At 37.3% G+C, this 21,442-nt stretch overlaps 1 protein-coding gene across 1 annotated transcript in view; it reads left to right on the forward strand.

Annotated features, from left to right (window-relative positions):
* LOC119825643 (phospholipid-transporting ATPase ABCA3-like) overlaps window positions 1-21,442 on the forward strand; it is a 115,694-nt gene that overhangs the window by 69,023 nt on the left and 25,229 nt on the right. The window contains exons 17-22 of the mRNA XM_038346672.1: window positions 396-567; window positions 4,452-4,749; window positions 11,111-11,357; window positions 11,499-11,703; window positions 17,983-18,202; window positions 18,746-18,910. Of these exons, the coding sequence (XP_038202600.1) occupies window positions 396-567; window positions 4,452-4,749; window positions 11,111-11,357; window positions 11,499-11,703; window positions 17,983-18,202; window positions 18,746-18,910 (1,307 nt within the window). The remainder of the gene's footprint in view (window positions 1-395; window positions 568-4,451; window positions 4,750-11,110; window positions 11,358-11,498; window positions 11,704-17,982; window positions 18,203-18,745; window positions 18,911-21,442) is intronic.

Here is a 21,442-nt window from a genome sequence, read left to right on the forward strand (position 1 = left end):
GACAGTTTTTGGTTGCCTCCCAAGATATAAATGCCACTATTGTACCCCTGGAAGTTGTTACCATGCTGTTCATATGGTTTGTAGGTTTTTACAGATATGTGGGACTATTGATTTTTTTTCTCCCTTGACAGCTTGTGTAGCTCTTTCTGTTACTGTAAGAGCTAGTCCTTGGGAGGAGTCAGTTCCAGCTCAGTTTTCGAAATTCTGTGTCCAAAGTGTGTGGTGTCTTTACCTATAAGGTCTTACTTTCAATTTCTTGGAGGTAACCAAGGGTAATGTCATTGTTAGTCTATATTGTTTTAAAGGCTGGTTTTATGTTCTTGAAGAAAAGTAATTTGAGGCTATGAATAAAGAGAAATACCTTGTGTTCTTTTTGTGTATCTACATATGTGTAGGGTCAATAAGATGGCAGCTCCCCAAAGGAGTATTCAGGATATCAAACCCTATTACTTGACTTATGAAAAGATGAGACAAGATAAGCATCAGAATGTGAATATACCCAGAAATTATAACAGACAAAGTTTTCCCTATTTGAGAGAAATTAATACAATTAAATTTAACACTGGGGTAAGCATGTTATATTGTTTTGTTTTTATACTTATTTAAAATATAATTACATCATCTCCTTCTTTTCTTTCCTTTTTCTAGCCCCTACCAAGTTCCCTTTCATCGATGCCTTCCATGCCCCTCCACTGTCAAAGTGATAGCATTTTTCTTTGGTATATCACACTTTTTAAAGTCTAAATTTAGAAGAAGCTTCCAGTTTATACAGATAGAAATGGACTAGTCCATAGGACTTGATATGTGAGAAACAGGCTCTAGATAAAGATCCCGGCTGTTGCCCTCATTATTATTTCTCAGAACCCCTTTGTGAAAGTTCTCAGTAGAAACTCTCCCTTCACTATACCAAGGAGTTATAACTGCCATATTCAGAAAATAGTTGTTGCTCAAAGTGAGGGCATCTTCTTTCTGTATTACAGTATGTGTTGCTGGCAAAATAAAATCATTTTGTGAGGAGTGTTCAAAATGAAAGAAAAAAAGATTTTACATTAGGGAAAGACAAAAAATTTTCAACTTTTGTGGTGTTTTATTTGTTTGTTCTGAGACAGAATCTCACTATGTAACTCACATGGCCTGGCAATCACTCTGTAAACCAGACTGGCCTCAATCTAAGAGAGGCTCACCTGGTTCTGCCTCACAAGTGCTGGAGTTAAAGGTATGCACCACCACACCTGGCCCAGTTTTCCATTTCTAATCACAAAAACTCTTAAACTGTTAATAAAGAAAATCTTGGGATTATGGTTATAACTCAGTGATAGAGTACTTGCCTAGCATGTGTAAGAGTTTGAGTCTAGAACTGCCCTTCTCTCCATGAAAGAAAACAATGTTGGATGAGGCCACTTGTTCATCCCAGCCACCCAGAACAGAAATAATCACACAGAAACCATATGATTTAAATCACTGCTTGGCCCATTATCTCTAGCTTTTTATTTGCTAAGTCTAACTTCTTAATTTAACCCATTTCTATTAATTTGTGTATTGCCATGTGGCAGTGGCTTAACAGGTAAAGTTCCAGTGTCTATCTCTGATGGAGCTACATGGCTTCTCTTTGACTCCGCCTTCCTTCTCTCAGCATTCAGTTTAGTTTTTCCCACCTACCTAAGCTCTGCCCTGCTATAGGTCCAAATCAGTTTCTTTATTCATTAATGATAATCATAGCATTCAGAGGGGAAATCTCAAATCACCTTCCCTTTTCTGTTTAAATAAAAAGGAAGGTTTTAACTCTAACATAGTAAAATTACATATAACAAAACAGGTATCAAACAAGAATTACAGTTACAATATTTGTATCTACTTTATCTTTTATCATAACTAAGAAAAACTATAACTATAAATTCTTTAACTCCATCAAAGATTCCAGAAGGATATATTATTACCTAAGAAAACAGGAAGTACATTGTAAACAACTTCCAAAACTCTAGATTTGATAGCAACATCTCACTACCTGGACAGTCACCCAAAGTTCTTCTGTACCACTGGGGCATCCGTCTTCAGCCTATAGGCCCATAGTATCCATCAGACTTTTCCATGAAGCAGGAAATTTTAAAGACATATCTACCTATATTGGCAGTTTGTCAGTCACTTTCTTCTTGGCCCTACAGAATGTCTGGCAGACTCTTTCATGAAGCAGGATCCCTGAAGGATGGCCTTACATTTAGGCAAGTTCAGCAGTCATTTCTCTGCAGGTCCTCCATGTCCAGTTCATTAAGCAGTACAGGCAAGAGCAGTTTCTTGCCCAAATGGCTAACCAGCTCCAAAAGGAGCCTCTTCAATGCCCATCTTCCTCTTGAAGTAATTGCTGCTGCCAGAAGAAAATGTTCTCATTATCATGAAAAGTCCTAAATTCTTAAAACACTTTAAATATCATATTCTATTAGTCTTTCAGAGGTTTGAAGAATAGCTATTTCTCTGAAATATATCTCTGTACATCTAGAAAACCTAACTAATATGACTACAAGCTTGACTATTATAGATGATTATCTCTTAACCTATATTTCTTAATTATGCATTACATTTTTAAATGAGATGCACAAACACCTTAATCAAGAGTAGAAAAATACATATAATAAAATTGACCTAAAATTTATATCAATAAACCAAGATCCATACCAATGCAAATCTCTATAGCATATCCCCCTTTAAATATAAAGAAACATTTATAAACAATATTTGGAAATATAGATGTAGTTCTTCTCCAAACTGCTTCCTGCTGTTTATTGGGTGAAGTAATTTTTGAGGGAGCTCAAGGCGACCTTTCAGGGGTTCTTGGTCCATCAAACCACATTAGCCTGGAATGAATCCACAGGTTCTCATCCTCTGTGGAAACAAAAGAAGAACCTCTTTTCCAAAGCAACATATCCTTAGGCTCAAATTCTGAAGTCAAGATACCTTTAAGTATATATGTTGGTTACTTAGCTCCTTCAGAGACAAAAATTTCAAAGAAAACACAATAATATACATAATCCAGACTCTTCTGTATATTCCATTTTTACATGGCTTATTTTTACTATATTACTTTTTCTATACTCTGTCTCCTTAAAGACTTAGTTTTATTTTTTAAAACCATTTATTTACTTTTATAACTGTCCATACTCTTTTTCTTCTCTCTCCCAAGCCTATGAGCATATATCTAACACTGTGACTCATTTAGAGGTCTTTTATGTCTGAATCTGCCCTATTGTGTATCTTTAATTCTTTACTTTCCAGGAGCACTTCTTAAAATGCTAAGCGCTTCTTGAAAATTTGGAAGCTGAAGCATTACTAGATTATATATGGTGCTTCCTGCTTGCTAAACACTGTCCAACGTGGTGGAAGTTTGTTCACCTCCTCTGCAAGCTGTGCACATTGCCTCAGTTTCAAGTTTGCAGCCAGTCTATGTAGAGCCATTAAGCAGTTGTAGGACTCTGCTCACAAACCTCATTTAAATTCTCAGCTTCCTGAAAGAGCCAGAGTTCACACTGGCAGCACAGCCCAGAAATCCTGCATTTTAAACTTAAGCAGCTTTTGCTATTGCTGAATCAGGAAGACCTCTCTTAAAGGAACTGCAGTACACACTGCCAGCAAAATACTAGCTACCAAGAAGCCATGCTTAACTCTGTTCTTCTGTGTCTAGAATTCCTTTTTAAGCTTTCTGAGGTTTTTATGTAGATGTAGTAACACACGTTACACCAATTGTTGGATGAGGCCACTTGTTCGTCCCAGCCACCCAGAACAGAAATAATCACACAGAAACCATATGATTTAAATCACTGTTTGGCCCATTATCTCTAGCTTTTTATTTGCTAAGTCTTACTTCTTAATTTAACCCATTTCTATTAATTTGTGTATTGCCACGTGGCAGTGACTTACTGGGTAAAGCTCCAGTGTCCATCTCTGGTGGAGCTACATGGCTTCTTCTTGACGCCACCTTCCTTCTCTCAGCATTCAGTTTAGTTTTTCCCACCTACCTAAGTTCTGCCCTGCTATAGGTCTAAAGCAATTTCTTTATTTATTAATAATAATCACAGCATACAGGGGAAAATCCCACATTTTCCATTTTTAATCAAAAACTCTTAAAATGCTAATAAAGTATTGGGATTATGGGTATAACTCAGTGATAAAGTACTTGCCTAGCATATGTAAGAGTTTGAGTCTATAATTGCCCTTCTCTCCATGAAAGAAAATGATCTTAAGAGTTTTACTCTAATGAGAAACCAGGCATTAATACTCTTAAAATAGTGAATAAACTATTTGCTTTGTTTTCACAGGAGTTAACTAAAATTCATTTGTGTTATATCTTATGCACATATTTTTGCATCATAAATTTTTAAAGCATGATGAATGGATTTCATCATGAGTATCTTACTCAAATCTCTAATCATCAAAATATTATCTTTCCTTTCTCTTTATAGTTTCCACTTTACCGCCAGCAATTTTGTTCCATGTTTATAAAAAGAGCACTGTTCATGTGGCGCAACTGGAAGCTGATGTTACTACAGATCATAGTAATTATGGTTGTCACTACATATCTCTTATTAGCTCTGTACTTAGATGATAATGATTTGCCTGAAAGGAAATTGGATTTGAGTCACTATGGTAGAACCATTGTTCCTTACTCAATTTCAGGGAATTCTGATTTGGCTCTGAATCTCAAAAAGAACCTTAAGATTTTTCTACAGCCAAAGAATCAAAACTTAAGAAAAATAAAAGGTAAGATTCATTTACAAAAAGAAGAGACTGCTACTCTATAGACTTACTTGTCATTTGCAATGAGTATAACTCTGGTATTTAACTACCCATTTTTTTGTCATCCTACTAGTCATTGGTATCATAGAGGCAGCTAAATCAGAGGCCAAAGATACACTTCAAGACAACTACCAACAAAAGTTAGTTATTCATGGAGGAGATTTTTTTTCTGTATGTGTCTCTGCTAATTGTATCACCCTTCATAAGGATAAGAAAGATGAAAATATGGTACTGCTGTGAAATTTAGTGCTAGACTTCTTTGGGTTTTTTTTTAATTTTTTTTTGAACAGGGTTTCTCTGTATAGCTTTGGTGCCTGACATGGAAATAGCTCTGTAGACCAGGTTGGCCTTGAACTCACATAGAACTGCCTGCCTCTGCCTCCCCAGTGCTAGGATTAAAGGCGTGTGCTGCCACTATCCGGCAGTATAGGATGTTTTATTCTCCTTGAAAGACTACTGCTTTTTTCCAGAGCTCTCACAGAATAAGTTACTGATTCCTCTTTATGATGGCTGTCCTTTTTTATGTTAGTCATCCTATAAATCAATGGCTTCATAACTAATTCCTGAAAATGACATAGGTAATTACTTTTGATTTCTTCAACATGTACCCTGGGTAAGAACCATAACTGCATGTGTTCTCTATGTTATCATTGGCAGTGCTAAAAATGAGCTTAGCTACCTTGTTCAATATCTTTGCTATATAACAAGAATAAGACCTAGTCTATGACAGATTTGAACTTTGAGTAAGCAGTTTTTTAAATCAATCATTTTAGAACACTGGGCATTAACCAAAAGCACATATCAAACTGGAGTATGACTATTCAAAGAAAATTTTGGGGTCTCTGTAAGAATAAGAGTTATAGCACTATAGCTGAGGGTTAGCCCTTTTAACTACTCTGACTGACTCAATAAAAGTCAACAAAAGCACCAGTGGCCTTGAAGCTATAAAAAAGAAGACACAAGGTTGACCAGTAGGAGCCAGGCATAAAGATAACTGCAAGAATTATTTATTAAGTCTAACAGAAAACAGTGACTGTACACTATACAGGATATAGGAATATATTTACAGAGTTGGTCCTTGTAGGTTACTAAGTAAATAAGGCGAAACATTTTTTTATAAAAGGAGAATAGTGAAGTCTCACTCTGCCCTCAAGCTCTCCTATCACCCGTGACCTCAGAGGAAGTCTGAAACACAGGCTACATCTGCACAGAGTGAACCAAGAAAATGAACCAAGAGAGCAGGCCAAGAGAGACTTCAGTGGCTCCCTGAGACACAGACCGTGACCGTATAAAGCGGACCAAGAACACTTCCCAAAGACACAGACACCAACTGCAAGGATTGGACCAAGAGGCAAAAACACGCCAGCATCAATTGGAGGAAGAGATGGTAGGCACCAATGCTACATTGAACAACCTGAAAAGCAATATGGTAACACCAGATCCCAGTGGTCATACAACAGGCAGACTTGATCATCCTAACCCAGAAGAAGCAGAAGAAAATGACCTTCAATGTAACTTTATGAAGATGATAGAGACCCTTAAAGAGGAAATGAAAAATTCCCTTAAAGAACTGGAGGAAAAGACAAACAAAAAATTAGAAAAAAAATCAATAAATCAAAGAGACCAAAGAAAACCAAGAAAAACAACCAAACAGGTGAAGCAAACAGTTCAAACAGCTGAAGGCTTGAAGACTGAAATACAGGCAATAAAGAAAACACAAACTGAGGAAATTCTGGATATGGACAATCTGGGTAAATGAACAGGAACTACAAAGGTAACATAAGCAACAGAATACAAGAGATGGAAGAGAGAATCTTGAGTGTTGAAGATACTATAGAGGAAATAGATTCATCAGTCAAAGAAAATATTAAGTCCAACAAATTATTAACACAAAACATCCAGGAAATCTGGGACACCATGAAAAGACCAAACCTAAGAATAATAGAGATAGAAGGAGAAGAACTGCAGCTCAAAGGTACAGAAAGTATATTCAACAAAATCATAGAAGAAAACTTTCCCAACCTAAAGAAGGAATCCCTATGAAAGTACAAGAAGCTTACAGAACACCAAAAAGACTGAACCAAAAAATAATCCCCTCACCATATAATAATCAAAACACTAAACATACAGAATAAAGAAATAATATTAAGAGTTGCAAAGGAAAAAGGCCAAAAACATATAAAGGCAGACCTATCAGAATTACACCTGAGTACTCAGTAGAAATGATGAAAGCCAGAAGGTCCTGGACAGAAGTTCTGCAGACACTAAGAGATGACAGATGCAAGCCCAGACTACTCCAGCAAAGCTATCAGTCACTACCAATAGAGAAAACAAGATATTCCATGACAAAACTAGATTTAAACAATACATATCCACAAATTCATCCCTACAGAAAGTACTAGAAGGAAAACTCCAACCCAAGGAAACTAACTGCACCCACAAAAACACAGGCAACAGATAACCTCACACCAGCAAACCCCAAAGAATTGAAACACCATAAACACTACCACAAAAAATTAACAGAAATTAACAGTCACTGATCATTAATATATCTTATATAACTGGATTCAATTCATCTTTTAAAAGACACAGACTAATAGAATGGTAATTTAAAAAAGATAAAAACCAGAATCCATCCTTCTGCTTTATACAAGAAACACACCCGAAACTCAAAGACAGAAATTACCTCAGAGTAAAGGGTTGGGAAAATATTTCCAATCAAATGGAACTAAGAAACAAGCAGGTAGGAGCAGGCCTGAGGTAGCAAATTCCACAGGATCAGGACTCAACCAGTGACCTGGGCTAAAGCAGTCCTAGTACAGTAAACTCCATAGGAGCAGGAACAGATCCAGACCAAGGACATTTGAGGAGGTAGAACTGAGCCAGTGACCTGGGCTGGAGCAGACCTGAGACAGCAAACTCCACAGGAGCAGGTACAGAGGAGCAACTGCTGAGCAAGTAGGCCAGAGCTAGAGACCACTGCAGTCCAGGCATGAATCTGGGACCTCCGAGGGAGTAGACCTGAGTCAGAACCTCTGTGGGTCTGGCCATGAGTCTTGGACCTCTGAAAGAGTAGGCCTGAGCCAGGTCCTCTGTTGGTCTGGGCACACCCAAGTCTGGGACCTCCAAGAGAGTAGATGGGAGCCAGAGACCTTTGTAGGACCAACCCTGACCCAGGGACCTCCACAGGAGCAGATCCAGACCAGGGACAATTAAAGAAATAGAAATAGCATGTTAATTTAAAAAATCCATGCAACCTAGACCAGAGCCAGCCTCAGACAGAAAACTCCATAGGAGAGGAGCAAACCCCGGGAGTACTGAGCGACCTCCAGGAACATAGAGTGACCAATGGGTAACTAGAACCGTGGCACTGACTGTACCATGAGGAACAACCATCTGAGCCTTGGATTCACTGACACTTAGAAGATTAATCACCAGAGTCACAGATAGCCCTAACCACACCAATTAGAGGAAAAGATGAGTAGACAAGGTAAGAACACATGCAACACACAAAGAGCAACATAACACCAGTAAAATGTAGAGACCCTACTGTTCAGCAAGACTTGAACAACCAAATATAGGTGAAGCAGAAGAAAATGAACCTAAAAAATAACTTCAGAAGAATGTTTGAGACTCTTAAAGAGGAAATGAGAAATTCCCTCAAAGAAGTGGAGGAAAAGACAAACAAAAAAACTGGAAGACATCAGTAAATCCCTTAAAGAAAACCAGGAAAAAACAATCAAACATATGAAAGAAACTATTCAAGACTTGAATAGAGACAATAATAAAAACACAGGATGTGGGAATTATAGAAGCAGAAATCATGAGAAAACAATCAGGAGCCACAAATTCAATTAAAAATAGCAGAATATAAGATATGGAAGAGAAAATCACAAGCACTGAAGATACAATAGAGGAAATAAACTCATCAGTCAAAGAAAACATTAAATCTAACAAAAGCTTAACCCAAAATATCCAAAAATATGAGACACCATGAAAAAACCAAACCTAAGAATAATAGGTATAGAAGGAGAAGTTCAACTCAAAAGCACAGAAAATATATTCAACAAAATCATGGAAGAAAACTTTCCCAACCTAAAGAAAGATATGCCTATGATGATACAAGAAGCATACAGAACACCAAACAGACTAGATAAAAAAAAATCCCCTCACCACATAATAATCAAAACACTAAACATACAGAATAAAGATTATTAAGAGCTGCAAAGGAAAAAGGCCAAGTAACATATAAAAGCACACCTATCAGAATTACATCTGACTTCTCATTGGAGACAATGAAAGCCAGAAGGTCATGGTAAAGCGTTATGCAGACATTAAGAGACCATGGATGTCAGCCCAGACTGCTATAACCAGCAAAACTTTCAATTACCATAGAAGGACAAAAAAAGATATTCCATGACAATACCAGATTTAACCAATACCTAGCCATAAACTTAGCCCTACACAAAGTGCTAGAAAGAAAATTCCAACCCAAGGAAGTTGGCTACATCAACAAAAACACAGACAATTGATGATCTCACAGCAGCAAATACCAAAAAAGGGGAAAACACACACAAATTAACATCACCAACAACGAAAACTAAATTAACAGGAGATAGCAATCACTGGTCATTAATATCCTGATGGAGGCGGGTCTTCTATCAATCTGTTGATTTCATTGGCTAATTAATAAAGAAAACTGCTTGGCCTAATAGGTTAGAACATAGGTGGGTGGAGTAGACAGAACAGGAAGAAGGAAGTGAGGTAGATGGCTCAGTCAGATGCTACGCCTCTCCTAAGTTAGACAGACTGCCATGCCTCTGCTCAGAGAGAGAGATGCAATGAAGCTCCAGCCCAAGATGGACATATGCTAGAAACTAAATGGTAAGGCACCACTTCATGGTGCTACACAGATTATTAGATATGGGTTAATCAAGATGTGAGTAAGAGGCTGAAAATAATGGGCCAGGCAGTGTTTAAAAGAATACAATTTGTGTGTTGTTATTTCGCGTGTTAAGCTAGCCAGGAGGCAGAAAGCTGGGCGGCGGGAACGCAGCCCGCAGCTCCACACTACAATATCCCTTAATATAAATGGACTCAACTCACCTATAAAAAGACACAGGCTAACAGATTGGATACAAAAACAGAATCCATTCTTCTGCTACATACAAGAAACATACCTCAACCTCAAAAGCAGACATTGCCTTAGAGTAAAGGGTTGGGAAAAAATTTCCAATCAGATGAACCTAAGAAGCAAGCTGGTGTAGCTATCCTATTATCTAACAAAATAGATTTCAAACTAAAATCAATCCAAAGAGACAAAGAAGGACATTTCATATTAGTCACAGGAAAGATCCATCAAAAGAAAAACTCAATACTGAACATCTATGCCCCAAACACAAGGGCACCCTCATCTGTAAAAGAAACACTATTAAAGCTTAAATCATATGTTAAACCCCACACACTAATAGTAGGAGACTTCAACACTCCACTCTTACAACTGAACAGGTCAGTCAGACAAAAAATTAACAGAGAAATAGGGAACTAACAGATGTTATGACTCAAATGGACTTAACAGACATCTATAGAATATTCTATCCAAACAGAAAAGAATATACATTCTTCTCAGCACCTCATGGAACCTTCTCAAAAATTGACCACATACTAACAAAACAAATCTCAACAGATTAGAATGAAAAATTGGAATAACCCCATGTTATTATCAGATCACCATGGCTTAAAACTAGAATTCAACAGCAAAACTAATTCCAGAAAGCCCACAAACACATGGAAATTAAACAATGATCACCTGAATCATCAATGGGTCAAGGAAGAAATAAAGGGAGAAATTAAAGACTTCTTAAAATTCAATGAAAATAACTACACAACATACCCAAATTTATGGGACACAATGAAAGCAGTGTTAAGATGAAAGTTCATAGCACTAAATGCCTACATAAAGAAGCTGGAAAAATAGTGGTGCACAGCTTTAATCCCAGCACCTGGGAAGAAGAGGCAAGTGGATATCTATAAGTTTGAGACCAGCGTAGTCTACAATAGTGAGTTTCCGGACAGCCAGGAACTTTCTAAAAAAAATAGTATATTCTTAATCTGTGGTTTGGTTTGTGAATTATACAGTGAGATTATTGTAAGAATTAATGATACTGTGAAATTCTTTTTTAAAAAATCCATTATTAGAATATGGAAAACAAAACATTAAGTGGAAAAATAAAAACCCACAACTTTTTTATCCTTCCTTTCCAATACAGGTTCTAGGCAATATACTACCTAGAATGGCTCACTGACATTTTCTATTTTATCCTAGGTGATATAAATGATTACATATTGGGAAGTAAAGAGTGTCATAGTTTCTGCATTATTGCACTTTCTATTAAAGTTGAGAAAAACAAAACAGTGCTCACTGTTTTCTTCAATAATGAGGCATACCATTCATCTGCAATATCCCTGGCAGTATTAGACAACATTCTTTTTATGACCCTTTCTGGACCTAATGCTTCCATTACTGTCTTCAATAAGCCTCAGCCTCACCCTTATTATGGTCCTAACACAGTGTATGTATGATTTTTCTTTTTCTGAAATTGAGTCTTAACATACCTTTGTTGTATGACCATACACATTTGAAAAACAGCTAATGCCAGTATTTCCTACCTATATCCCATAGCTTATTTCATATTTTATTTCATCTTTTGTAGGCCTGTAAGTGGAATACAAATAGTACAGTGTTTGGCTTTTGGCATTTCTGTGGTGGTGGGGACCTTTAGTCTCCAGACAGTGACTGAAAGGAACAGTCAAGCCAAGGACATCCAGTTCCTGAGTGGTGTGTGTGTGCTCATGTACTGGCTCTCTGCCTTGTTGTGTGACCTCATCTTCTTCTCCATCCCCTCCTGTGTACTACTGGTGAGTATTAGCTGCAGTTGCATCAAAAGCCATTTTCCTTCTGTTGTCCATACTAATTTCTACTCAAATGATTGTATCCTAAAATGAAAGTAATCAAGTAATCTGAAACTACTTTGGCTTATCATGTCAGAGATTTACTATAGACCCTCATTAAAAAAAAAAAAAAACCTACAAACGTACTGCCTCAGATTCTTTCACTGAGGAGAATCATTTTCTGCCATATATTTGTTTAACAATATGCCCTTGTCAAAATCTGCTCTAAAATCTGTTAACTTGCACTGACAAGTTAATTACAACTATGCCAATGCCTGCTCAGTCCTCTCAGGGCCATCAGGAAAATTGGGGCTGAACGACATAGTTTAGACTCAAGATTTAAGGCCAGATTCTATGACTGTTCATCCTCCACACTTACAGTCCATGTTTATCAAGGCTGATCACCAAAGAAGAATGCGTTTTGACTTGGCAGTCATTTTGAAACACGAGAAAGTGGTCTGGAGAGTATGTATGCAAGATTATGCCATCTCTTAATGTAATTATTTTATTCACTAGTAAACAATAGCAACCATTATTTTCTTTATGTCTTTTGAGTAAACAGAATGCAAAGGCTACATAGTTGAGAGGAATGAGATATGAATAAAAGAAGTTAATTCCTTTCTAAATAGAAGGTGTGGAAGACAAATACTGTAAATAATACATTGTCTCAACCCCCACAACATTTACTGTTTCTCAGTTGACACAGAACTGAAAATAGAATATTAGAAAGAATACCAACTACCATTAGGAAAGGTGAACTATGAACTACCAACTGGAGATTATAATTTTTGAAAAAGAAATCAGTTTGGTTCCCACAAGAAGATTCATATTTATTTATATCATTCATATTTATAGTCCAAAAATTGTTTCTGAAGATGACTTAGGGCCTTAATAGCTATAAGAGGCTCATGAGCACCAGGGTCCAGGAGGAGTGACTGTATAAAAAGCAAATAGTGTGTGTTCTGTGTGTTACACAGAGAAGGCTCAAGGTGGAGAGAGGAACACTTTTTTTGATATGCAAGGCTGGCTACTATTGCCAATGCCAGCCTCTGGTACATAGTTCATATCCAATAGACATGGGCAAGAGAAGCTTACCATCTCGTTGAGGATCTATTTTCAAATCTTTCACTAATTCGAGTCTGCTACCTAACTTTATAATCTCTCCTCTGTGCAAGATGACAGCAGAAGCGTTCAACCCTGGTGATCTTAGTTCAATCTCCAGGACCTACGTAGTGGAATGAGAGAGCTGGCTCCTGCAAGTTGTCCTCTTATGTCTACATGCCCACATACACACTATAAATTAATGGAAAAAATTTAATATAAAATTAATTGAACTTGAATCTTTTCGTGTCCATGCTTAGGTATTACTTTTTTTGTGGTTCTTAAAACTTGGCTGACATACTTATATTATTTCCTGGATGGAAGATAAAAAGCAAGGTATAAACAAAAGCATATATTTTCAACATTTATACCAATATCACTATGTATGGCTAATGACCAATGTTATTTCTCATGTTTGTCTTTATGTAATACCACAAACATTTGACATGACTCATCATATTTATAGACAGAAAACTGAGGCTCAGAGAAGTCACTGCTCTACTTTTAACAGACAGTCAGAACTTGAGTTACTCTTAAACCCATTGTCACGCATATTCAGAGTCATCCTAAAAAGTATGTTCACTTTATTTCTGTTGCAATATTCACAATTAGCTCCTTTTTAATTTTTGAGATTATAATTAATGTCAATTCCCCCTTCTCTTTCCTTCCTTGAAACTTTCCCATATATTCCCTCTTACTGTCTTTCAGATTAATGGCCTCTTTTTTCCTTTTATTGTTGGTGTATATGTGCATGTGCATGTGCATGTGTCTGCCTGTCTGCCTATCTGTGTGTGTGTGTATGTGTGTGTGTGTGTGTGTGTGTGTGTGTGTGTGTATTCCTAAATACATAATACAACCCTCTGAGTCTGTATACTGTTACTTCTGTACCTATGTTTTTAGGACTGACCATTTGGTATTGGATAATGGATTAGTATTCTCTTCCCTGGGGAAGACTATCTCTCTCACTCTTAGCATCCCTTGGTAGTCTGTAGTTCTTGGTCTAGGGATAAGGCCTCCTGAGCTTTCCCTACATCCACTTTAGGATGTCTATTAGTATTGTCCTTATTCAAGTCATGTTTAGGCATTCACGATAGTAAGGATTTGTGGGTTTAGTGCTTCTGACATTAGTAGGAGACACAATCTCACAGCAAACTCCCTGTTCCTCCATCTCTTGACAATATTTCCATTCCTTTCAAAGTGATCCCTGAGCTTTAACTGCATGAGTTACGTTGTATCATTTGGGATTGGGCTCCACATTCTACATTTTGATTGATAGTGGTTTTCTATAATTGTCTCTATCTGTTGGAAAGTTTCCTTGACGAGGGGTTAGGCCTACATTTATCTGTGAATTAAAAGACAAATATTTAGGGTGCAGTTACTTTTATGCTGGTGGCTATTGAAGATCCATGACTTCACTAACCTTGAGTAGTTGGGTAGGTTCCCAGCATAAGGTAAGATTGCCTTCTTTTTTGTTTGTTTTGAGAAAGGGTTTCTCTTGAAACAGCCCTAGCTATCCTTCTTGTTGAGTGGGTATTAAGTGCAATTAAAGAGCTATTGCTTACCACCAAGGTATGCTTGCTAATCTGGTCATCATTACAGTTCTTAGGTGCCATAGCTGGGTAAAACTACTGGTTCCTTCCCTCCTTTAGATGCTTACATGATACCTTATGGTACATAAAAGCTAGTCTTCAGGGAGGAGCACTGGGTCATATCCAGTTCAGTACCTCTGGACCTTGTGACTGAAGTGCATGATGTCTTTGGGAATAGGGACACACCTTCCACATCTGAAGGGGGATTAGAACCAATAGCAATAGCAATAAGTTATATAATATTTTAGGAGTCCCTTGGACAGCCCTGGCCAACGACTCAAAGAGGGCTTTCTCATGCCTAGTGTTAGGGACTTTGATAGGTGGTCTATGGCTATAGGAGGGACTATTGTCAGCCCAGATGAGATTTTTTTAAACTATGTATATTTAAAAAATAGTTTAAATAAAAAAGTTATATATTAATAAAATGTCCTTACTTTTATTTTACCTTCTTTCTTCTGTATCTCCATCTTGCCTAATTAGAGCCCCTGTTTTCCCACTTCACCCTTTAGATAACTCGTGCCCTCCTATTCCCCTCTCTAGCCTCCCACACTAAACAGTTGTCCAGTTTCACTTTCCTGGTTTCTGTAGTTACTCCAGCTTATATATTAATATATAAGTATTTGGAACTATGAACTTCAGATGAGAGAGAACGTATAAAATTTGTCTTTCTGTTTCTGGTTTGCCTCATACAATGTAATACTTTCTAGTTCCATCCATTTAACCTACAAATTCCCTTTTTCCTTACAGCTGTATAGTATTCTGTGGTCTGTATGTAACATATTTTCTTTACCTATTCGTCAGTTTTAAGACATATAGGTTGTTTCCATTTCCTAGCTGTTGTGAATAGAACAGCATTGAACATGGCTTAGCAAGTAAATGTGAAATAGGATAGCGAGTCCTTCAGGACTGCTGTAGCTAGGTCATAGGGAGATTTTTTCTTTTTTTTTTTTTTTTTTGGTTTTTGGTTTTCCATCCTGATTTCTCAGTTTGCAATCCCTCCAGCACTGGATGAGGGTTTGGTTCTCCCCACATCCCCTCCAGCAGTCCTTGCCATTCTGACTAAGGTAAGAATCTTAACCAAAAGTCATTTTGAGTTGCATTTCCCTAATTAATAGAGATGATGAAATTTCTGTGAGATATTACTTGGCCACTTTAATGGTTGTTTGGGGTTTTTTGTTTGTTTGTTGTTTTGTGTTTGTTTTGTTTTGTTTTCTTTATTCGGATGATTTGTCTGGGTTGTGGGTTTTGACTCTGGGGTTTTTTTTGAGTTATTTATATTTTCTTGGTATTAATCATTTGTTGGATGTACAGCTGACAAAAATTCTTTTCCACTCTCTGGGTTTCCTCTTCACCTGATCATTTCTTTAAAAAAAATAACTTTTTTCATTTATTTTATATACCAACCAGTTTCCCCTCCTCCCGTTCCTCCTATCCCCACTCCATTCTCATCTACCCCCTCCCCATCCACTCCTTCATCTCCATTCAGAAGGGGACAGGCCTCCCATGAGCTTGCACAAAGCATGGCACATCAAGTTGAGGCAGGACCTAGATCCTCCCCTTAGGTCAAGGTGGAACCAGGTAATCCAGCATGGGAAATGTGTTACCAAAAGCCAACTAAGCCCCAGGGAAAGGTCCTGCTTTCACTGTTAGAAGCCTTACTAAGAGACCAAGCTGCATGATTGTCACACAACGGTTGTCACATGTGTGCAGAGAGCCTCGGCCCATCCCATTCAGGCTCCCTGACCATTGGTCCAGCATCCACGATTCACGCAAGCTCAGGTCAGCTGTCTCTGTGGGTTCTCCAGTCATGATCCCCCTGGCTGGTACAATTCCCCCTCCGTTTCTTCTGAAAGACTCTTGGAGCTCAATGTAGTGCTTGTCTGTGAATCCTTGCCTCTCCTTCCACCAGTACTGGATAGAGTATCTCTGATGGTAATTAGGGAAGTCACCAATCTGCTTAGTAGATGGCCAGTTCAGGCACCCTCTCCACCATTGCTAGGAGTCTTAATTGGGGTCATCCTTGTGGGTTCCTGTTGTTTCTCTGACCTCAGATTTCTCCCTAACCCCAAAATGTGCCCCCCCCAACCGCTGCGCCTAGTTTAACCAGGAGAACTTCTCTACTTCCCCTTCCCCGGGAAATCCATGCATCCCTTTTTGGACTCTCCCTGTTATCTAACCTCTCTGGGGCTGTGGATTGTAGGTCGATTATCCTATACTTTACTCCTAATAACCACCTGTACGTGAGTTCATACCATGTTTGTCTTTCTGGGTCTGGGTTACCTCACTCAGAATGAGTTTTTTCCTAGTTCCATCCATTTGCCTGCAAATTTCATGAGGCCATCATTTCTTACAGCTGAGTAGTACTCAACTGTGTAAATGTACCACATTCTCTTTATCCATTCTTCAATTGATGGGCATCTAGGTTGTTTCCAGGTTCTGGCTATTATGAATAATGCTCCTATAAACATAGTTGAGCAAGTTCCCTTCATATATGATTGCGCATCCTTTGGGTATATGTCTAAAATTGATATAGCTGGGTCTTGAAGTAGATTGAGTAACAATTTTCTAAGAAATCACCCTACCGTTTCTTTAGCTAGGCAGATGTTTTTTAGTTTTATAAAGTTTTTTTTTATAAACTTTAAAAAGTTTTTAAAGTTTAGTTTTACAAAGACTCTCATGCCAAAATTCTAGGGCAAATGAAGTCCTGTTCAGGAAGCACTTTTCTACACCTATACATGGAGGGCACTACCTTGGGTTTCTACTAGCAATTTCAGTGTTTCAGGTTTCACACTTAGGTCTTGATCATTTGGAATTAGATTTTGTACAAGGTGATAGATACAGGTCATATCACTCTCCTGCACGTAGGCATTCAGTATTGCAAGCACCATTTGTTGAAGATTCTGTCTTTTCTCCGGTGGTCATCTTTTGCATCTTTTTCAGATTTAGGTAACTGAAGTTATGTGTCCTCATGTTTGAATCTTAAGTTGTGGTCCACTGATATGCATATCTAGTTTTGTGCCAATATTATATTGTTTTTATTACTATAGTTCTACAATATATGTGTAATAGTAATCTCTCCAGAGTTGTTATGGTCTTTTTTCAGGATTATTTTGGTCATCTGGGCTTTTGTGATTCTAAATAAATTTTACCTAAATAAATTTTTTTCTATTTCTGCAAAGAATGAGATAGGAGTTTTTGATTGGGGTTGCATTGAATCTGTAAATAGCTTTTGGTAAAATGGTTATTTTCACAATGTCAATTGTTCCAAATCCATGAGCAAAGAATTTCTTTCCATTTTCTAGTGCCTTTCTCTGTATCTTTTTTATCTTTGATCATGGCTGTGTGAAGTACAGCCTATTTCAAAGAGAAGAAAAATGGAAAGAGGAGCTCAATTACTGTGCTCATTATAATATTCTCACTTGGGAAATAGTTCACCTAAGTTCACGCTAAAGCTTAGACATGACCCAAATTGGTAGCTAATCATTCTGGCCTAGTTGAAACAGTGTCTATGCACAGTATCCTTCACCTTGCTCTTACCCTCTATTCTCTGTCCCAGGGTGTATTCAGAGTCTGCCAAGTGGATGCATTTGTTGAGAGTTACAACTTTGTGGACACAATGCTGATTTTCATGCTGTATGGCTGGTGTGTGGTTCCTCTCACGTATCTCGGAAGCTTCCTGTTCCAGAGCAGCACTAATTCCTACATCAAGCTCACACTTTTTAACTACTTCTCAACCATTTTCAGTATCGTCATTTCCACTATACTGAAATTTTATGGTAAGAACACCATATAATTTTCCCCTTTTTCAGAAAATACATTGAATAAATGGGGATAAAATGACATAGGAATTTAAAAAGTAACTGATAAACACTTTTCAATTATCTGAAAACGTATGATTTTGGAAACATCAAATATTTGTTCAGTAGGTATATGGGACTTAGAGATGGAGGAAAAGGAGGAGGAGGAGGAAGAGGAGGAAGAGAAGGAAGAGGAGGAGGAGGAGGAAGAGGAGGAGGAGGAGGAGGAGGAGGAGGAGGAGGAGGAAAAAGAGAAAGGAAAAGGAAAACAAAGAATAAAAAGGAAGGAAAGCAGATGCTAGGAAGTCACCTTTATCAGAATCTACTCATTTGTGTGATTAATTTTGTTATTTTTCCACAAGTTATCTAGGTGGGTACATTTAGCAACAAATGCTATGGTCTTAAGGATTGTCTGATAGTTTGTCTAAGAATGGCTTAATTATTTGAGGGGAAATTGGTTTTTATGAGGAGGTTCACTACTTTTCTAATAACTGAAGCTAATATATTATTTTTTAATTACAGATAGTGATGTTCCTGAATTCATCAGCAACCTCATAAATACAGCTTTAATGATACTGCCCGGTTACAACTTTGCAATGAGTATCAGCAAGTATTTTGATGACTATAAGGTGAAAAAACTGTGTGCTAAGAAATTCAGAAGGATCTACATGGACTGTAGTGAGTCGTGTGAGTATTTGGGAACTCTTCAGGCCCATAAAAACACTATATTCTTTTTTACTTTCTACACTTCTTCTACTAAGGTTATGTAAAGTAAGAAAAACCTGGGTTTTTTCCAGTTGATTAGAATGAACTGAGTAGCAAATTGGAAACATACTAAACCTGTTCAATAAAATGTATGCAGAAAGTTTCTCAAATTTTGGGAAACCTATGGACAGAAGAGGGATTTACAAACCTCAAGTAGGCATTACCAGAGAGCACCTCGTGACATCACATTGTAGTTAAACTGTTAAGACAACAGGATAAAGAATATTGAAAACTACAAGAGAGGATTTCCAAATTACTTACAATGACTAATCCATCAGAATTATATCATACATCTCAATAGAAACTCTGGAAGCCATAAACACATGGTACAATAGATGTGTTTGAAGCACTGGGAGTAAATTAACTGCTAACAAAATTTACTTCTACAATCAATAGGCATTAAAGACCTTCTAAGACAAAGCAATTCATGGCCCCATAAAAGAGCACTGTAGAAAATACTTAAATAACCCTTATATATGGGTAAATAAGAAAGGCCGTCATAATCATGGGAACTCAGGAAAGCATTTATTTATGAAAGAAATCATAAATGAGAACTAAGAAAGAAGTAAAAGCCAGCTCAGTAAACCATTAAGCTCTAAGATGAATAAGAGAGAAAGAAAAGAATAAACAGTATTAAAACAAACCAGAACAGCAACAATCATAAATGTTAATAGTCTAATTTCTCCAATTAATAGGTTCAGGTTAGCTGACTGAATTTGAAAACAAGATCCAAATGTGTGTTATCACCAATAGACACTTTGAAAGATACATGCAGACTAACAGTGAAGGGATAGGGGAAAACATACTATGAGAGTACAAGTCAGTGGCATGTTTATGGATGGTATGGACTGTGATCCCAAAGAATTTTAGTTGTAAGTTTACATCAGTATGATAGATGACTAAGAGAGCAACTCAGGATTGCCAGTGGTAATCTCTTGGCCCTTTCAGTGCTCCGGCTGCCTTCTGAACAGTTTCAAAAGCATTTAAATCTATATAGTCACCTAGAGTAAGAATATATATTTTTATTTTTAAAAAGTACATTTTAAATAAAAGCTAGTCCATAGATAGATAGATAGATAGATAGATATAGATATAGATATATAGAGAGAGAGACAGCCACTGTATTCTCATAAAGGGAGCAGACTGTCAAGAAGATCTATAAGGTTACTGGGATGCCTCACAGGTAAGGGTACTATTGAACATAACAACCTGTATTTTGTTCTCAAGGAGAGAACCAACTCCTACAAGTTACCCCCTGACCTCTACATGTGACATGGTACACATGTTCTTATACATATATGCACAGAAACATGAATAATAAGTAAATGTTAGAGTTTTAGTTTAAAAACCTGCAACAATGATAAACACATTTCAACTAAGTACCCAGTGTCATAAAAACAAACACAATGACAGATTGGTCTAGATTCAACAATAGTGAATGGCTTCAAAACGCTACTATTATTGATAGATTATCCAGACCCACCCCCTAAAAAACAATAGACAAACGATTCAGTGACAGTAGACATAAAATGACAATTTCGTGAGAAAGCCATAGAATACATATTTTCCTTAGCAGCCAATTGAACCTTCTATAAAATAAATCACATTACAGTCCATAAAGCAAATTCTAAGAAATGTAAGAGAATATAAAGTTTCTTGCATTTTAAAATAACAAGTCAACAACAAAAGAACTGTGCAATACAAGGAGATTAGTACTCTTAAATGATCATTGAGTTATACCATGCTTAAATAATGAGTCCCTGAGAAACTCATAAAGGAAATTTAAAAGTCCTAGAAGCAAATGAAAATACAGGTACAACTTACCAGAACCTTTGAGATACAGCAAAATCCATTAGAAGTGGAAAGTGTATACCTATGGATACCTGTATTTTTTTTATTTATTTTTATTGAGCTCTACATTTTTCTCTGCTCCCCTGCCTGCCTCTCCCCTCCCCTTCAACCCTCTCCCAAGGTCCCCATGCTCCCAATTTACTCAGGAGATCTTGTCTTTTTCTACATCCCATGTAGATGCCTATATTTTTATAAAAGAAATTAAGAGAATTCTTGAATAAATAACCTAATGGTGTATCTTACGGTTATAGAAAATCAGAATAAGCCTAACCCCAAGTGAAAGCATAAATAATGAAGATCAGAAATGAAATTAAATGGAAATAAAAAAATCTAAATTACCCAAAATAGAACACTTAAATTTAGAAATTAAGAGATGAAAAGGGCGATATTGCACAGATTACCATTGAGAGCCTAAAGATCATTAGAAAACACTTTTGAGGCAATGAACATGAGGCTCTACAGCATGGACGGGCTCACTGTGAGCCTTGTCAGTTTGGTTGCTCACCTTCCTGGACTTAGGGGGAGCTGGGAGGACCTTGGACTTAACATAGTGAAGGGAACCCTGATGGCTCTTTGTCTTTGGAGAGGGGTGGAGTGGGGGTA

The sequence above is a fragment of the Arvicola amphibius genome, chromosome 1 (genome assembly GCF_903992535.2).
Source record: "Arvicola amphibius chromosome 1, mArvAmp1.2, whole genome shotgun sequence".
Classification (NCBI taxonomy): domain Eukaryota; kingdom Metazoa; phylum Chordata; class Mammalia; order Rodentia; family Cricetidae; genus Arvicola; species Arvicola amphibius.